We start from the raw sequence: 20276 nt of genomic DNA, 5'->3' as shown, positions 1-20276 counted from the left end.
AGGGCCCTGCTGTTGTGGGAGCTCGCTGGACTTCCCCTGGGTCCTACTGCCCTTGGTTCCTGTCATTTTTGACAGGAACCAAGGGCAGAGAAATATTAATTTTCTACATTTTTTAGGGGCCCCGTGGACCGGACAGAATGGCTTCGCAGGCCAGATCCGGCCCACAGGCTGTATTTTGCCCACCCCTGCTCTAGAGTGTGTCCTGTTGAAAAAGCAGCACTGTTAACTGCTCCTTTAGCTAGCTGGCTTTAGGCATGGACTCTGTTAACACACCTGGCGAGGTACTGCCTGGCTTGAGAGCTAGATGTACCTCCTCCCCACAGGCCTACAATTCCTCACGAGTTGACATTTTCAAATAAAATGGTCAATAGATGTTTATTTTACTGAGCATAACCCTCCAGAACTAACCTCTGAAACGGGCTTGGTATGAAATCCTACCCCACTTATGTCAATCAGAGTTTTATCACTGACTTAAAATTCAGCCAGCAGTTCACTTATGGTTCATGTCTCAGTATTCAGAGAGGAATAAATATCCTTTCGCTGATATGTCTATTTTGACGGCTGATGACTTCAAATCTCGCATTCTCAGGGTTCTACCAATAAATGGCTGGAAACTGCCATCCCAGTGATGTTATCACTTAGCACTACTATAAAACAGCAACAAGCACAAAGAAAAATGAACTGGGGGTCAGGAGAATGCCTTGGAGGGTGAGAAGGGCTGGGAAACAGAAGCAAGATACACTGTCCCTTTGGATAACCCAAGAAAAATCTAAGCTTGGAAGGTCATTATGAACATTTTGGTAAAACTGATTTCCCATATGGAAGGCTGAAAGATATGTAGTTCTTCCTGTGAGGAACAAAGGTTGTTGACTTCCCAGAAACTTAGCTGGCAACTGTTTTAAAATTGCATAAACAGTGTTATAACCCCTATATCTGACAGCTTCATCACACAGATAATATTTACAGAGAGCTTATTTGTTATGCTGCTGTGTACTGAAATGTCCATAAGATAAGTCTCAAGCAAATTGGAGTGCTGATATTTGTGGAGCTGATAGGGTTCTCCTTAGGCCAAATAAAAAGGGACAGTGCTTCTGTGCAGAACTAATCTGCCTACTTTACCTTTTGCCAACAGCCAGGCATTGGTAATCCATCTGGCCCCTGTTTCAAGAAAAAAGATAAAAAATGCATAGTTGAATTTGATACTGTGTCTATTGAAACAACCAGGCCTTCTTATCTAATTGATAGCTCCTCCCTCCCAATTTAGAATTCTCTATGATACTCAAGATGAGGAAAAAGCCAAGTATCTAACAGAAAGAAAGTGCATTTACACTGCAAATACCTACAGTCCTGCCCTTCCTTAGAGGAAAATTTAATCCTGACTGAACAGCGTCTACTTACACTAATCTGTGTGTATCATAACTGCAAGCCTGTTGCTATCAAGGCTGCATCAAATCAGCTGAACCAGATTCACTCCCTGCAGAGCTATGCATTGGTTTAACGTGAGTCTATTATTCATAACATTCTACAGCTGAATATACAAAATCAATGAACAATGATGTATCACTTTTATCTGGAGTGTATTGCTTTATGCTCCTGGTCCAAAATTAACTCAGTGAGAAGACATTTATATCCAAGCACCAATGAGAATATTTCAATTTTTAAAAAATTCTTAGCTTTTAAAAGGAAAACTACTGAACCTACAACCACTGAAACCAGTTGAAGTTGTTTTGAAAAGTGGGAGCAGGATGGAAAAATAGAAGCTGACTACACTGTGTGACAGATATTTGGCTGTCAAGCTGGTTGCAATATGCTTGTCAGTACCTGGACTCTGTTTGCTGCAGCCACTTTAATCCATTCCTTTTACCATTCCCTGCTTTTGCTTACACCCTCTGTGCCCCAGATAAAGACCAAATTCTGATTTCAATTACACAGTTTTTAACTGACTTATTCCTGATTTAATGAAGTTGCTCCTGGTGTGTGGACTGAACCTGCAATGAGGCAAGTTCTAAGAGTCAGTGGAATTCAGCATCTCAAGACACTGAAATGTAAATGAGAAAAATCAGGCCCCACGTGTTTAAAAGACTATTTAGGTGGATTTCTTATCTGTTAACAATTCTGAGAAACACAAGAAACAATTCTGAGAAACACAAGAAACTTCTGAACTCTCATGGAAACTTCTTGCTTTCTAGAGCAAGAAAGATCACTGCTCAGTTAACAGTTTATCCTGACAACTGCCTATCTACAGAAGAATATTTTTCATTCATCAGTAATTATGTAAGGATTTTCCAGATATAAGTGATACAGCAACAGCAGAGGAACACTTTTTTTTAGTTATGAAGGCATGCTTGATTACCCCCAACAAAGTATATGAGATATGGTTATCATTAATCAGAAGCAAACAAAATATAACATGAACTATGTACTTAAGATTAAAATCCCACTAACAATTTAGATTAGAAACACTGTACTTGAAATAATATCTATTTAATTTTAACATTCATCTAAAGAGAACCGTGCTTAGCTAACAAACAATATCAGAACATGCAGACCAATTTTAATTTCCAACAATTAAAAAAAAAATCTCTCTTAAGCCTTTAGGAAATGTGTATGTACTGTTCATTTTTAAATGAAAAAATTAATATGTCCTTTGATATATATATCTATATATAAATGTGAAAAAAAATCTCATTGTTGCCAGATTGGTACAAGGGAGAGGGTCAACAAGTAGAATTTTAGTAGAGATGGGAACTTGAATTCATGCTAACATAGAGTGGGAGAGTATTGTGTGTATTTCAGGGAGGTAAGTTCCAAGGGAAAAGACCATTAACTTGAAAATGTTAAATAACAAAGACAGTGAGGGGTCGGGCTGCAGACCATTATCTTCTTACAAAGCTCAGGTAAGTCTTGTGTTTCAAATTTAAATACTATTGTGACCTGTAGGCCTGATATGTACCAAAAACTCCATTCTGATGAATCAGGTCTGAAGAATCAGGACCATTAATTGCTTAGGGCAAGCGTTTGTGATTCAACTTTGAAAGATCAATATTTATTTCATTCTTTACATGGATGTATCTCTTGCCTGAATCCTGAAAACATCTTGCATCCAAAACTCCTGTTGATTTTAACTGGAGCCAAGTGTGCAAAATGGTCCAGGGCAGGTTAGGATAAAATTCACACCTATGCAGACACAGCCATAAAATGTAAATGGTAAATGATCCTTATGCTGGTTTTCTGCCTAGAGGTGAATTTTGTTCTTAGTGAGTAAGGCAATAGGCATCTTGGGAGAAAAACAAAAACAAGCAGTCCTGAGGGGAAAAATTATATTCATTGCAAATGTTGGAAGGACACAAACTACCATGTGGGAGCAAAATGTTGGGTGTTAGGTTCCGTTGCGTACTCTCTCAACACTGTTATGATCAGTGAAGCAAGCTTGTTTTTTCATGCACATGCATGTATTATGTGAACAATGTAAAGTCTGCTCGTAGAAACACTTTACATTGGGAATGACTGACTACAAACAAAGGAACCGCATGCAGGGTTGGTAGGAAAGAGAAATACTGTACCAATTGGCAAGGGGCATCCAGCCCATCCAGGCCAGGCTGGCCTGGCTCCCCTTTTTCCCCCTTAATTCCACGGAATCCCTGTTTGTAAAGATTAACTTGCAACGTTACTGACAAAGAAATGCCTTGGGCATTGACTTAGCTGGAGCAAACAAATAAAAACAGAGAACAAGAGGAGAAAGCTGACAGCAATGGTGCTTTAAATGTGTGGAAATGACTTTTTAAATGCACCTACTTCTATCAAGAAAAGACTACTTGCATTCCCAATTTGCACATAATGCTGGCAGACACAGGTAGCCAGAATGCTGACACAGCAAAATATCCCATCAATAACATCCAGTTTTAAAATCTTCAAAAATGGTATTTCGAACCAAATTGGAATGGCAAAAACAATGTTCAGACTAGCAAATGATGATCTTTTAATGAAGGAGACCAGGTTCCATGGTAGCTGTAGCTTGTTCCTCTCCCCTCAGATTATGTCATTCTAAAGTACAGTAGGATGATCGATTTCCAATACAGGAGTGAGACATACCAATGGGCAAGGTGCATCTAATCCAGGGGCACCCTGTTCTCCTTTCTCCCCTTTAGGCCCCTTTTTGCCTTTCTTTCCCTTTTCCCCCTGTGGACACAATGGTTTGGATAAAACAAATGTTTCATTCTTTTGGTAAAAAAAAGAATAAAGAAAGATTGGTGTAAAAATGTTTTTTAGCCAATGGAGGGCTGAAAGGACACTTACCACTGTGTTCTGGTTTGGATAATGCATTATGTGGAAAAATAAGTTACAGGATCATAAGCAAGGACTGAATCAGTTGGGATTATTGAACTTCTGTATTCATGTTGGCTTTATAAATGCTCTGGATCCTAAAGCAGGGCTTGAAACAATGGGGTGGATTTCCTGATGCAGAGACAAAGCTGAAAGCCCACCCAGTCTAACCTTTCTGCACGATCAGGTGTCTCCTACTTGTCCTCAGTGATTGTTAGTGCTGCCATTTTAACATGGAAACTGACTGGTATGACAAGCAGAATTTTTCACTTTCCTTGGGGATCAACAGGCAAGCAGAATCTCTAATCAGATGTGGCTCTGCAAGAATCAGCATAATTCATGTGAACAGAGGAAGTGGGAACTGATGGGAAACGAAGGGAAAAATAAGGGGAAATGATTTCTTGTCTGACTCTCACATTCAGCAGAGTCACTTCAAGAATGATTGGCTTAAGATGCTCTTTGCTGAACTGGTGTCACACGTGTCAGTTCCACCTGAATCTGTGCCAAATTCTCCTCGTAAATTATGCCTGCGTGAGCCTGTTGTAGTCATGGGGTTGCACAGATACCAATCTGAATAAAGTCTTGCCCTTCATTTCAATCCCTGGTAAAGGACTCAGAGATTCCAAACTGCTTGATGTAGAGGTGCTACAAAATTTTCTATTGATCCCTATCTTTCGCAAATCAGAATCTAACTGAAAGTGGCAATGAATTCCATGCTCACAACATGAATCTTCCTTGCAGGGAAAATTTCATTAGGATATTTAACATGATTTGGTCCTTTGATCACATGACTGAAATCGCACAGAGTTGCTGTTACAAAGGGGATGATAACGTTTCTGAACAAGAGGTTTACAGTGGCTTTCACAGCTTTTGATTATTCAAAGGCTATAACACCCCTCCCTGCCCCGCCCCTCCGGTTTTTTGACGAGCTACCTGAAAAAGTGACCTCTACCTCAAGCAGTGCATGATACTGGAAGAGTTCATTTTATAATTGATTTCACACCAGTGGATCACAATGGTAAATGAGTTTCAGGCTCACTCTCATTTAACAACATCAAAATGCTTCTAGTAAAAAAAATAAATTGAAACTAGTTGAACTAGGGCTAAATAGGGCAGGGTAGGAAAAATCAGGAATATTACAAAGAAATGGGAAAAATAGTTAAAGGAAAATTAGTATGACACTGGAGCATAGCCAAGGGAGGGTGGTCAAGGTTTTGGCTGTAGGGAAGATTTAATTTGTAAGGAAAAGGATAAAAAAGACAGAGGAACTATAAGGAATGAAGGTAGAAGGAGAAGGAATGAGTGCACCTCTGGAAAGGCAGACATATTTAGGATAAAATACATGAAATAGACATTCAACCAATTTCACAGCAATACATAAAGATTGCATTCATTTGCAGAAAGAAATAACTTTTTTAAAACAACCTTTAAATTATTAAGCAAACTAATGTATTTTACAAACTAAACACAATATATAAGATATGCTATAGTATACATTCACAGTAAAAGATTTTTTTTTCCATGAACAGATGTACTATATTTATGATGTTATGTAAACAAGAGTTCTTCATCTATCTTTCTTGTGTGCCAAAAAGGTTGCATATCAGGAAAAACACATCCTCACAAAAACTTCACATTTAAGGCATGTTAAGGCTGTCACTTTCTCTCTCTCACACACACAAAACAATGTCAGGATATTTAAGCTAGCTCAGTCTTTACCTGTTGTGACAAAGATAGCATTTCAGGGTGAGAGCTTATACTATGTGTGTACTGTGCCTCCTGTATAGCACAAACACATCTAACTTCACATACATGCAAGAACAGGTGTAAAATCTTTTCAGGGTTAGCAAAGATGTGGATGGTACGTGTATGACTAGGCTCCCACTCATAATGACCATGGGCCTTATTGCAGCTTTGGTTTCTGGTGCAGCAGTCATTACTGAAGTCAACAGAAGGCCTTTTTCCCTTCTCTTCACAGATTCTGAAAATCCAGGCAAAATGGGGAGTTCAGCTCAACACTATTTATTTAGGAAAAACTCATTTACTTCAAGGTGAGATCGGTCAATTCCAGGGGTTGGTAAGATTATAACATTAAGTATAGTTAGATCCTGAAAAAAGTGATAATGTATAGTAGGAATTGGTTCCATATTAATTTTCTTTCCTAAATGCTGTAAGACTTTTGCTTCCAATGTGATCAATTTACAGGTCAAAAGATGATCATTCTGATTTCCAACCTTGCAGTGAAAACCAAGGGTCCCTGTTTCCTTCTAAGTGGAAAAAAATCTATGTATGGAAGAGGTGAGTAATTCAGTTTTAGGTCACTGAGTTTCCTACTAATTTCTCCCATGAATGAGGGGTTTTTTTTTCCTTTATTCTACAACTCACCCACCATCTGAGGTTTACGTGAACTTCAGGGGATCCACAGAGGACAAGGAGTGTCTTTGTGAATGCCTCTTTTATTCTGCTGCCTTCTACCAATAGGTTTTATAAAGCACTGCTCTTTCAGACACCATGCTTCAAGGAATCCCTCTTGGTCTGGGTTGGGCATGGCCTTACTCTTTCCACATTAGACAGATAAGCCTAGCATGGGAAGACTAGACTAAGACTGCAATAACTTGTGCAATGTCTCTCTTCATACTTATAGATGGAAAATCTAGAGAATCACAGCTGGTTTCATCACGTTGTTTCCTGCCCCCTCCAGGCCCATGGACAGACTGCAACACAGTTAGAGAAGGACACATGCTCCTATGTCCCATGGGCACAGATTTCCCCATCAGTGCATGGGAGGGAGCACAAGGTCCTTAAGGTCATACCTGCAGTGTGCTACCACTGACATGAACAATGCTTCCCAGAGTCAAGCTCTTAGTCTGTAGTCAAAAAAATATCTCCATCCTTAATTCCTTCTAAAGGCAGGTTAAATAAAAGAAAAGAAGATTAAAAATGAAAAGAAGATATAAAATCTTAATTACTGGCTTCTCTGACTTTCTAAAATCTGTTTTAGTGACCCGGAATACCACAACGGTATTTAATTAAATGATTTATAAGGATTAATTTTTTGAATCATATGACAAAGAAAAAAACTGAATCAATTTTGAAACCTGTTTCTCTACTAGCACTCCACAGCTATACCCATGTCTGTCAATGTACAGCTCTGAAGACTTTTACTTTTTTACAGCCAAGTTAAGCAGAGATTATAATGCAAACACTGACTCCATTTCACTGTAGCAGACTTAGGGAGGACCTGTAGGAGAAATCATGTGCAGTTTGTTCACAGGAGGGAATAGAGATTTGGACCTGACTCAACATTATATGAAATATACGTCTATGAAAAACAAAAGTAGCATTATTATGTTATGGTATCAAAAGTAGCATTTTTGTTATTTGTGTTGAACATTTTTGCAGGTAAATTAACTTCAACTTCTTACTTTGGAAATTAGGGATGTGAAACGTTAAATGATTAATTGTTGAACTGGTAAGTGCAGTGATAACTGGTTAGAATGCTGGTTATCCTTTAGCTCTGGGTGGGCGCAATCTGGCAGGGAAGTGGGGAAGGGAAGCTGCCAGGTGCCCTAGCAGGAATCAGAAGGCAAAGGGCAGGCAGCAGGGAGGCAGAGAGAAGCAAGGAGGGGAGGGGAAGAGGGGAGGGCAAGAGGGATTAGTACTAGGGTTGCCAACTCTGAGATCATTCAAGGAGGTTTCATCACAAGGTATAATTACATTAATGACTGGTCTACTGTTCTCTAAAACTCATTCACTACTGACTTTAAGGACCTTTGTACACACCACAAAATTGGCCTTTACAGTGGCTTAAATGTTCTTTTGCACCGCTTTAATGGTGTTGCTGTTTGCATGTTTGGCAGCCTATTCCGCTTTAATGGCATTGCTATTTGCACTCTCGACAGCATACTCCACTTTAAATGACTTTGGTACTTAGCAAGATAAAACACCTCCAAGTCATTTTACTTTGCTACCTAACAAAGTGCAGCAGTGCACGGGGTGCTTGAAGCCTATGTGCTTGGAGCTTGGTGGGCCCTGTGCCGTTCAGGGGCTGTGGGACCCAGCGGCAGCCCATGAGGGCAGGCTTCACTGAAGAAGAGGGCAGGCTTCACTGGTCTTTTTTTTTTTTCTCCTCAGAGCCTGCCTGAGTTGTGTGGGGGCCCGGTGCTTCCCTCTGTGGCTCTGTAGCCCCCCCAGGCTAGGTGCCAGTAGGTGGGTGCCGCCTGAGGGGCCCCCACGCAGCTCTGGGACCGCTGGGACTGCCAGCAGCTCACTCCACCTCCCCACTGCCAAAGAGGCAGGTAAGGATCGGGTCCCCACCCTTATATACACACCACAGGGGTTTAGTTCAGTTTAATTCTCCCTAAATTGAAGTGGTGTTTCTCCATCCACTCCATGCATTGACCTGGTATTGCAGTGCTTCCAGGACCGGTGCAAAAAAAACAGAAAACACGTTTTTTAAAAACTCACGTTTTCAGTTTAGGGAGAACTAAACTGAATTAAACCCCTGTGGCCTGTACAAGCAGCCTACATCAGGAAGGTGAATGCACATTACTATTACATTTTAAAAACTAGCTGGACTACTGTATAAATTGGCTTCAACATGTCATATTTATTTTAATGAATGCCCTAGAATTGATCTCCTAGGTGACTCTCAGAGTCTCCTGGAGATTTATATCTAATTCCTGGAGACTCCAGGGCAATTCTGGAGGGCTGGCAACCCTGATTAGTACTCATAAACCTAAGGGAAACAGTGAGCAGCCTAATGGCTCATCAATTAAGCAATGATCTATCTGCTTGCTCACAGGTGCTCTCTGCCTCCCAGTGCAGGAATGTGGGGTGCAGACAGAAGTGGAGCTCCCCACTGTAACTGACAGTGCTTTGGAGGAAGCCTTCTGAGTTATAACAACCCCCCAAACAAACAGAAGTTCACTGCTGGATCCAGGAAGGAGAGGAATCTAGCTGCTGGCTACAAGCCTGCAGCCATTTTCCCCTAGCAATGGCCCCTCCTTTCTCCCAGCCTGTCCCTATTTCAGAATGGGACAGGGAAAAGGGAGCAGAGGGAGCTTGTGCTAGGGGTTCCCCAGCTGGTGCTGGAGGGTGGGGTAGGTGACTTGGAGCATCCCCCACCTCAGCAGGGGCTCCAATTTACCCACCCTACCCTCCAGCAGGGGTTGAAAAACTCCAGACCAAACTCCCTCTGCTCCCTTTCCCCTCTTCCATTCTGACAACAGTGACAGGCTGGGAGGCAGCAGAGACACAAGTCACAGAAGATGCTGTGTTTTGAAACATCTTCATCTGACCTTGCATGGAATGAGGGTTCAGATTTTCAACAAACTGGCCATTTTCGAAGTAATCTGGAGCCATGCACTTGTATTTGGTCATGGCTATAGACTACTTTTTGTAGCCAGACAGGGTGAAAATTGTAACTTCTATTTGCACCCATGCTGTCTGGCTAGGTTCGTCTCCTCTCCCCCGCTCCAGTCAAGGGCTCCAGGAACCAGAGTGGCTCCCAGCAGCAGTTGTGTCTGAGCTACTGTGTTATCAGTTAATCATTTAACTGATAAAATTAGAGGAGGTTAAACCAATATTTTTAAAATGATATTTACATCCCTATTAGAAACATACAAAACAGAATCTCTGTGACATTCACTTAATGGTCACTATCAGTCAACAATATTTCAAGCTGCTGACCCAGATCCTTAGCTGGAGCAAAGGGATGCTCAATGGAATTATGTCAGTTTACACCAGCTGAAGACATTGACCAATAAATTCTTCTTTTTCCTTAACCCAAGTTATCAATCATTACAGCACCAAAAATAAATAATCATTGGATTAAAGTGTTTTGTAAATTTCTTTAACTGTGCAAACTGATAATGTACAAACATTTCTCTGTGAGGTTTGGACTCAAACTGGTGTTAAAAAACGGCATTTGGGCAGGTAAACAATATGCCATGTCTCACCTTAGCCAAAGGGGTCAAATTCCCCCTCTGGTGTAGAAATCACTGAGGCAGAATCAGGGCATTTCCCAGAACATATTTTTGTTAGTATTATTACTTATAAATTGCATCACCTCCTCTTTCTCTTTGAAAAGAAAGGGACATAATCTGAACAGTAATTCCCTTTGACAGAAGCCTCAGCTAAGATACTACTGTCTTTTTACCAAGAAACAACTTGGAATCTTACTGCTTAATATATACAGCCCTACTTTCTAGATGTGGCCCTGGACTTTCTGGAAAGTCCTGAAGTCCAAAATCTCTTACTTGAGATTGACACCTGAAACTGCTCTGTAACACAGAGGAACCTCAGAAAAAGTCTATCAAACAAGAAAGAATGCTTTAACCTCTGAGAGCTCCTTGAGGAAGGATTGGGTACAGTATTGTGTGGATCCCTTTAACTCCTTCTCTGGAAAATTTAATTATCCCAAATGGTTATACACCAGTGACACAGAATATTAGCATTTGTTGACCTAGCAGTATTCTTCCCAACCCTAGACTGGCAGGATGCATGAATGCTTCTGGAGCAAAGATCCATTATACATGTGACTTCATAATTTTGTTTCTGTCAGTTCTTGTCATGGGACTTTCTGTGAACACAAATCAGTGAAATGTGATCTCCTGCATGTCTGTGGCAAGTAAACTCAAAAAATAGTATTGATATAATTAAAGTGAAGTCAATTAAAAACTTAAGCTAATAAATAATGTTTGGAACCATTTATACTGCAGTCCTTTAAGACAATACAGTCTGCTCCCCCAGCATACCAGGCTGGTATTGCAAGCCAGTTACAGAGTGGCCCTATGAGCACAGAGACCTATACTTGTAGCACAAGAGAAGGTGGTTCCTTGTGTGCTCACTCTGTTTCCCAAGAAAGGGCTGCTACCATTTTTGTTTCAACCCCTAAATTGCTCCTCATTGTGTTTGCTTAGTATATGCATGTGACTGTTCAGACAGTAAAATGAGGCTATGCAGTTCCTAGTTAATTTCACTGTCTGGTGCACTAGAGAAATGTTTCATTGTTTCGTTTACAAAAACTATGGTGCAGGACTTAAATCAATAAAGGCTATTGAATAGAAACAATTAAGTGAATTCTCTTAATCTTGAATTTGCATCGTTTTTGGTCCTTAGCAGCTTAATAATTGACCAGACCTTTAGCTAGTGTAAAATGGCACAGACCCATTGAAATCCAGAGCACTACACTGATTTTACATCAGTTGGGGAGCTGAGCAAAGGTCCCCAATGGAAAGTCACTGCTGCACTACCTCATGTTAGTATAATCTTCCCCAGGCTGACACAGACTTTCAGCAGACATGAAATGGGTTATAGAACAGAGCCTAATACTTGCCTGAGGAGGTGTATGGGGGGTGCATGTGCACCCCTGAGAGCGCTGGTGCAGCCCCTGACAGGCCACACTCCCTGCTTAGGCAATGGGAAGGGGGAACAGGTGGGAGTGCCAGTGCCCACCCTGTGAGCGCCGGTCGGGGAGTCAGAGAGCTGGATGAAGTGCCATAGCCGCTTCCCAGTCAGCACGATTGGCTGCAGGGGATCCTCTCCATTCTCCGGTCAGTGAGATTGGCTGCCGGGAACCCTTTCCTAGTCCGCAGGTGAACGCCCCCGCCCCCCCAGTCAGTGGGATTGGCTGTGGGGGGAGCCCCCCCGGTTGCTGACTAGTCCCTGGTGGGGGCCCCCCCCCAACTAAGGTGGTACCAGTTGCCTATGGTTTCTGGTTCAGCACATAGGTTTCTTTTCTCTTTGTGACAGAGGACTTTCTCTACCAAATATCTGTGACCTGCCTTTTGGCACACAGTAAGCAAGAGAGATCAGGTCTAATGGGACAAATTATAAGACAAAACTAACTGAGCTAAGGAGTCAAGCAATATCAAACAGCACTGAAGTCACCTTTTCTCCCTTTTCTCCTACATCACCCTTTTCTCCTCGAGGACCAGGGAAACCCTATAAAAAATGAACAAAGATTTCTGTTGGTTTTGACATGTACGTGGGCTAGACTGTAAAATACTGCTGGGAAATGTATATAAGACTACATTGCTGCATGCTTTTTTTTGTAAGGAATGCAAATCATGCTATTTGGCAAGGCCATTTTGCAGGAACAGAAGCAATGGCAGTGACTCTCCCTGTTGTACATGCTAAGTGGCAGTTGTGGGCTCTGGGTGACAGGGATGCTGTGGTCTGTAGCTTTGGGAAATGGGGAATGGGATCCCAGGAAGCTCCCCCTAGCAAGTCATCAGAAATCCTAAACTCTGAATAATGCACTGCTTGTGGGGTTTGCAGTTATTCTTCTCAAACAGTGATGAATGTACTAACCCAGCTATTAAGGACTGATGTTCTGAGCCTAGTGAGGAATACTATTTAGGGTCAGATTGGAGAAATATTGCCATGTGTAGCAATCATGCTACTACAGTTATGAGTCCCAGGGAGGTTATGTTAGTAAGCCTCACTGAGGTTAGCAGGTTTAGGCTGTCCTTTTTCAAAATACACTATTTATTCTCTCCAGCCTTCTCTTCCTTCTGTCATATGCGAACAACAGCAGTGCAATGTTTAGTATATTCCCTACATGTTCAGCATGCACAGTAATTAAAAAAAAAAGATGTGCTGCATCCAGGCAACTACTGCATGAAAGAACAGTTTACCTACCATTGTGAGTAAACTGGTCATAAAAATTACTTACATCAAGGCCAGGCTCGCCATCTTTGCCCTGCCAAAGAACCATATAAACTCTATTAGCACCCCTAGGCTTTGTCACTATGGCTAAGTACAGACAATCAAAAAAGCCTGAGGCTGAATTGATTCAATCTTCACAGGTTAGTCTAAGCTGCACAGATTGAACTGATAAGCAAGTGAACAGACATTCACTTTCAATTCCAGAAATGCAGCCACATGCCTGCAGTGGCCCAGGCCAGAAGCTGGAGGGTGTTAGAGCATGCCTCCCTGCTTGGCTGGAGCAGGCAACTTGATCCAAAGCTACCCGCCCACCCAGCAAAGGGGGATTTGTGGGAGAGGTGCACAAAGCATTCTGGGATGCTGAGAGGGCTGTGAGTTAACTTGAATCTGGAGGGGATCTGAGACAGAAGTTCAATAAACTGATTTAACCTAAATCATTTAAGTCTGGTACTACATCCATACAGGCTTAGCCTAAAATGGTTCTGGTCATTTTGAGAGTGGCTTATGTGCACTGAACTTCTGTAGTATTGTAGTAACAGTTTTGTAGTAACAAACTGGTTTCCAATTACTTATACCAGTTCATATATAATTTCTGTCCTTAGCCTGTGTGACCTCTTGTTTGCTTACGATACCCAAAAATGCCATCTTCATATGTAGCACCTGATTTCTGTCTAGATAATACAGGAATGTAGCAGGATTCTCTCCCTGTAGAACAGTAAAGCTCATTTCTTAGATTATACAAAGAGCATTGCCATTAGCAAAGGGTCTTTCTGTCAGTGTTTAACATTTCCTCTGTTTCCAGGAACTGATAACTTGACTGTAAAATGTTACTGTTGATTGAGCCTTAGCACACAGCTTCCAGGAGCAAGTTAAAATGAAGCGAAGCCCACGGTTTCCACCCCTTTCAATTCATAGACAGGAAATAAAAGTTTTTGCTTTACACAAGTGGCCATCAAATGAGCATGCACAGCAAACCACTACTCCACTATTTCACAAAGAGCTTTAGTAAAGAGACAGTGCTGAAAAACCATTGACACTCATGGACCTGCTTTGGCTCTGTCCAAAGCACATGGGAAGTTTGTCCTTGACTTCTGTCAGGAGCAGATCAAATGTTCTGACATCAGTATGAGTTGTGGACACCCAGCACCTCATGAGATGGGGCCCCAGTATGCACAGATACAGATATGAAAAGCCTCATGCTGTGGTCAATGACACAATTGCATGTGTTAATTTTTCAAGTTGGGTACCAAAACCATAAACCAGTTATTCATGCCACCCTACTTCTCAGATACTGAGAGGACAGAGTCCAGCTTATATCTAAAAGGGGCAGTATTGGCTTGGAAAAGTGCAGAACAAAAGGATGCACTCTTCCTTCAGCAACCCCTTTTGAAAGGGCTCTGTGGAACTTCGAGCTCTATTTAATCTACCCTTCCCAGAAGACTGTTATAAACTCTGCCTGCCTTCATGCTGGAAGCAACTTTGATGATGCAAGGTACAAGGCACATGATGCTATTCTTTCAGCTTGGCACCAAGAGGCTTACAACAGAGGATATGGACAATGCCCTACCATTGTCAAAAATGACCAAACAGGATATCAGTAGGAACCGCTGCAATCTCATCGAAGCTGGAACAGATCTGCGTTGTCACTGACTACAGCCCTTTGTTGTGTCAGTGCACACAGACACAAATGTATCCACGGCCTGGACCAGATCTGCAGTAGGTGTCAACTAGGATTGTTCAACCCACTTCAATGGAGCTAGGCCAATTTACAGTAGCTGAAACTATGGTCAACCTAATTTAGTGATGGGTAAACGACTTAATCAGTTTATATGAAAAAGAGCTTCCTTGCTCTTGAGGTGTGCTTGTTCAGGTATATTCAGATGCATCTTTTATATCTCTTCTGGTTTCTGATCAGGGAATGTGTCCTCTGAAATATTCAGTGAGATTTCAAGACCCAGAGTACAAACTTAGTGCTACTAGGAAATCAGATGAAAGATAGTAAGATAAGCATCTGAACTTTCAAATGTTTATCTGAACCAAACCCAAACTATCAGCCTTTGAAAGCTTTCCCATCTCATATACTTAGAAATACATAAAACCAAAATATAAAAGCAAAATATTATTGTGTCAAAGAAATCTGAACAAGAATCCAGACGTTAAGGAAACCATAAATACTTGAAGACTACAAATGGCTCTGAACCTTTGCCACTGTCTTGGTGGTCTCTAGACAGCTAATAACATGTATGACAATACATAATCCATGAGTGCTGGAAGAAGGAGCACTTTAAGTCTGGATATCCTCACTCGTGTTGGTTTATGTCAGCTTCATCCCATTACTTTTGCATAGTTGTACATGTGAATATGAATCTGTCGATCTTTGTGATATGGGTTGCTTCAAGTGCAGTGACCTTGCACTGTCAGGGATTATTATCTCTCCTTACCGCCCTCAACTAATTACACTGCCATGGAATATGGCCATAAAGCATACAAAGTTTAATTAAGGAGTGGTGAGAGTTGCAATGTTCACAGGTTACATGCCACTTACAGGCAAACCATATGGTCCTCTGGGTCCAGGGTCACCTACAGCTCCCTTTTCACCCTAAAAAAAAAGATAAAAGAAAAACAACATCTGGTTCAAATAGCACCACAGCCTCTTCCTGTTACAACAATTCCTCCTTCTTAAAAGGAAAATCCTTTATATCTCTCATCCTTGGGCATGTGCTCATCAGATTTTAAAATGAAAAGAAGAACAGGGCTTTATAGTCTTATTTAGGCATATTGCCTGCATTGTGTTTTTTGGACACCTTAATGTAAGCAATACACTGAGGGAAAAAACAAAATAGGTCACAGAGGTAAAACTTTGCATTTATTAACGTTATCATGCATTATTATTTAGTACTGAAAATACATATGCTCATTAAATTCCATTTTCATCAGTCTGTGTTATAAGTGTGTTATAGTTGCAACAGAGTCCTCTGTCAGAGGCCTCCATGGTAATGAATACTAAAGGTGCTTGTATATTGTAACTAGCTCTATGAAAGCAGCTGTGATTTCCTCCATAAAAACCTAAATTACCACCAACCAGAACAAATGTGTTTAACAAGCAATACTGTTAACAGCAGATCTGTGGAGACCATTGCTATGTAAAGCTATGCATTTAGCTGCACTTTCAGATCCTAAATCTATATTACCCCTCAGACCTATTACATAAAAACTCTAATAAGGTGCAAGGCAAACAGAAGAGATACCCACTCTCCACTAAAGTTGACTGAAGAATCAAGAGTTTCCAAAGATAGAAACTGGTAATATAACATTGCAACTTCTTAGAAGCTATAAAGGAAACATTTCCTAAATTAAATAAAATCTCAAGGGAATAAATATAAGGTTGGAACCAGTATTTTTAGTTTATGCATCTTTGCCCTCATGAAATGTTTTTCATGGCGACTGATCAAGGCGCTGATGAAGTGTGCTTCTGTGGCTGGGAACTTCAATCCAGCCAAGGAAGCACATGGTGAGGGGTGCTCTCAGCCTCCGGAGCACACGGCAGTCTTGAAAGTCTCCCTTGTGCTCCAGAGGGTGGGTACTGGCCGCACGTTCAATTACATGCACACTTTGTGTAATAACTTTGCCATGCCATCAATTGAATAAACATGTGGCCTGGTCAGTACTTAAAGCATGATTAACCAAGCAATCACATCTTAAGTGCAACATCTGTCAGGGCTCTGACATGCATCTCTGTAGTGGTGTTAGAATGTGACTGTAGCTGTGATTTCCAAGAAATGTAGGAGACCTAAGGGTTTTTTTGTGATATCTTTTTGTGGACTAACTGCAAAGTTGGGAAAGATGTTAGACATCCTTTTGGGCAAAAAGTATCCTTCATCAGACCTAAAATGGAAGCAGACACAAGCTAAGCTAACACAGGGGAAAAAAGGGGCTCTGTGTTTAACTGTGTAAATAAGACAGAAAGGAGGGCAGGGTGGCACCTTGAGACTAACTGCTTCATCTGCTTCAAGGAATGGAAGCAGGCTATAAAACAGGAGCAAACAGAGATTATCATGAGCTTTCCTAAGAAAAGTAGAGTAGGTGACTTAGTCAGTGGAGGAGCAAGATCATTCAAGAATGAAAAGGCTCATTATTACCTCTGGAGTGAAGGGAGATTAGAAGAGATAGTTTTTAAGTTTGTAACAAGTGATTAAATCGTTGTCTGTTAAATCCATACTTTTTAATGTCCAGAAAGGCTGTGGATTCCCTAACCTGTCTCCTGGAAGTGTTTTGTAGATTCCCTTTGAGCAGGAGTGTTATGAGGTTAAAAAGAAAGTGGTTCTGTGCTCCTACTGGCATTCACATCTCTAATTTTTTTCTGTGAGAGCTAACTGTGGTGCAAACTTTTTGTCTAGTTTCAACTACATAGTTTCCATGAAGGCACTATGAAACTATTTGGTGTGCTGGATGAGATATACTACATTCTGGGTGCATCTACACATGCTATTAATGTACCTGAATAAACTCCAGTGCAGTTCACACTGGAGTCAGCTGCTTCTCAGGCACAGTGTCTTTATGTGCATCTGGGGCTGCAGTAATTCAAGCTGGAGTGGAGCAGCCCTGGGCTGGCAGAGGGCCTAGGGGGTCAGGGGGTCAGGCAGCCCTGGGCTGGCAGAGGGCCTAGGGGGTCGGGTCAGAGGGCAGTGTTGGGTGGTGTTGGGGCTGGCTGGGACATGGGGATGCTACACTGTGGTACTAGATGGCAGGCAGCTCCCACACTGTAGCAACTTTGTGCCCCAGCATGCCCTGTCACAGTTTACACCTGTGTTTGAGCACACATAATTACTCCACTGTAGGATAGTGCTTGTGCTGGACAGTACTATCCTAGAGTGAAATTAATTAATTTGCTGTGCCATAATAAGGGCAGACGTGTAGATGGTGACACTTTACTGCAGAGCTAATTAGTCACCTCCATAGTAAAGCACGTGTGTAGATGCACCCAGTATGATATATAGCAGGACTGTCCAAATTGTGTCCTCTGAGGGGTTAATTTGCAGCCTAAGTCACTGCTTCACTCATCTCTCCAGCTGCTATTACCGCCAGAGTCTCTGAGCTCCCTCTTTCTCCTCTGCTTCCTCTACAACATTCCTCTACAATGTGGTGTTGTGGGTTGGGTATGGAGGGATGGTGCAGCCCATAGGCTGAGGGAGCCTGGGGGGGTCCAAGGGAGGGGGGGAAGGGAGGGGGGAATCGCGGGTAGCTTCCTGGCAGCCTAGAAGTTAGAGAGGCATGATACCCATTATGCACCTCTACATAATTGCTGTCATAATGGTTGTGATGTCAGATGCCAAACACAGGTATATCTGATGAATAATTAGATGAGAGATGCTCACATCCAACATGCTGTACGAAGTATTATCATTTGCAGTCTATGATGAGTGCACTCTCAATAGGAAACAACACTCCAGGATATATATTTTTTGGCTGGGACTGAATTCCTAGATGTGGGTTCTGGATAAGACAAAAAAAGAGTGGTTCTGACCATAGGTTGTCTGCTCTGGACTTCCTGGAATGTCGACTGGATCTCTACTTTACTTCCTTCTTTAATGCAAACTGTGTACAAGGTTCGTGGCACAGAAAGACACTAAGTTTTTGCCCAAAATTTGCCACGACTCAGTGGCTAATGAATGAACTATTTCTGGATGAAAAGTGCACTAAAATCTAAGTTATTTACTATTCATTATTAATTCACTGGCCACTATTATTCATAATTAAAAGCATAGACCAGGGATTGGGGATACTTGAGAAGGCCCTGGGGGTACACTGAGGCAGCCAGGGATGGAGCACCGCCCATATGCTGGGTGTGACCCCAGGTGTCAGGTCCAACTTGGTACACCAGGTTCAACCCCATGTGCAGAGGTTATGGACCCAGGTCCCAGCCAGAATGGCACAGGGGCTGTGTCATCTGGTCAGAGGGCTGCTCTCCATGGCTAGGGACAGACATTCAAAAAGCCGGAGCCCGAACTGATTCAACCTTTGCAGGTTAGTCTAACCTGTCTAGGCTGAACCAGTTTGTAACTGGACAAACATGCTCTCTGGACTGAGACAATCTGGGCACATGCCTGCAGCTGCTCAAACCAGGAATCAGGGGTGCTAAAGCCAGCCCTTGCCTGCAGGGAAGCTGTGCTGCAGTGGGAGCAGCAGAGCCCTTACTGGGGGTGGCAGCCCTTGCCACATTGTGGGGGAGAGCGAGTCCTTTTGTAGGGAGGGGCTGTGCTGTGGGCTTGGGTTGTGCATGGCAGCACTGGGGGCTGGGGCCAGAGCCCTGCAAGCCCCCACAGCGCTGCTGCGTTCCACAGCTCCTCTGCCAGCCTGGCAGCATAGCCCTTCTGGGAAGCTGTGACGGTCTCCTGCCCATCGGGCACTCACTGCTCGCCACTCCAGCTGCCGGGTGGGGGCAGGGCCGGCCCCCGCAGCTCATTCTGTGCCAGGACAAGCCAATGAGGGGGCTTATTCAGCAGCCATTATTGCCCCTGAGCTTCAGCTGTGGGCCAGCCCAGCAGACCCCACAGCCAGCAGCTGAATAAGCCCCTTCCTGTTGGGAGGGGGCTTGCCTGAAGCACAGAGGTGCCACTCCACTGCAGCAGGGTCTGCCCAGCTGGGTCTGCCTGGCCTGGCTGCTGCTGCTTGGTGCTTGGAGACAGTGGCTAAAAAAGCCCCCTCTTGTCAGCAGGGAGCTATCTCTGAGCAAAGGCAGTGTCGGCCATGCCGGGGAGACCCCACCGGGCAGACCTGGCTGCGGTGCGAGTGGTGTCTCTGTGCTTGGAGCAAGCCCCCTCCCAGCAGGAAGGGGCTTACTCAGCTGCTGGCTGTGGGGTCTGCCGGGCCAGGCAGCAGCTGAAGCTTGCGGGGAATAATGGCAGCTGAATAAGACCCCTCAGTGGTCTGCCTCAGCACAGAATGAACGGCAGGGGCCAGCTCCGCCGCACTCTGGCAGCTGGACAGCGAGCGGCAACTGCCCAATGGGTAGGAGCCTGTCGTGGCTTCCCACCGTGGCTGCGCTGTGGGGCTGGCAGAGCGGTTGTGGAGCTCGGCAGCGCTGTGGGGCCTTGCAAGGCGCTGGCCCCCTTCATACCCCAGCACTGCCGCACAGCCAGAGCCCACAGCGCAGCCCCTCACCTGGAAGGGGCTTGTTCTCTCCCACAGTGTGACAGGGGCTGCTGCCCCCAGTAAGGGCTCTTCCCCTCCCACTGCAGCGGCGGGGAGGGGGCACAGTCAGGCAGAGCCCCTGGTGGGGG

At 43.2% G+C, this 20276-nt stretch overlaps 1 protein-coding gene across 1 annotated transcript in view; it reads right to left on the bottom strand.

The window, feature by feature from the left end:
- The window catches only part of COL25A1 (collagen type XXV alpha 1 chain), a 526117-nt gene that overhangs the window by 8299 nt on the left and 497542 nt on the right, over positions 1–20276 (bottom strand). Inside the window, exons 36-38 of the mRNA XM_019533963.1 lie at positions 15542–15595; positions 4093–4179; positions 1120–1158 (exon numbers count right to left, since the gene is read on the bottom strand). Of these exons, the coding sequence (XP_019389508.1) occupies positions 1120–1158; positions 4093–4179; positions 15542–15595 (180 nt within the window). The remainder of the gene's footprint in view (positions 1–1119; positions 1159–4092; positions 4180–15541; positions 15596–20276) is intronic.

Source organism: Crocodylus porosus, unplaced genomic scaffold, assembly GCF_001723895.1.
Source record: "Crocodylus porosus isolate Cpor-Errol unplaced genomic scaffold, CroPor_comp1, whole genome shotgun sequence".
In the NCBI taxonomy this organism is placed as follows: domain Eukaryota; kingdom Metazoa; phylum Chordata; order Crocodylia; family Crocodylidae; genus Crocodylus; species Crocodylus porosus.
The sequence above is the reverse complement of the archived record's forward strand: the minus strand, read 5'-3'. Positions and strand labels throughout refer to the sequence as shown.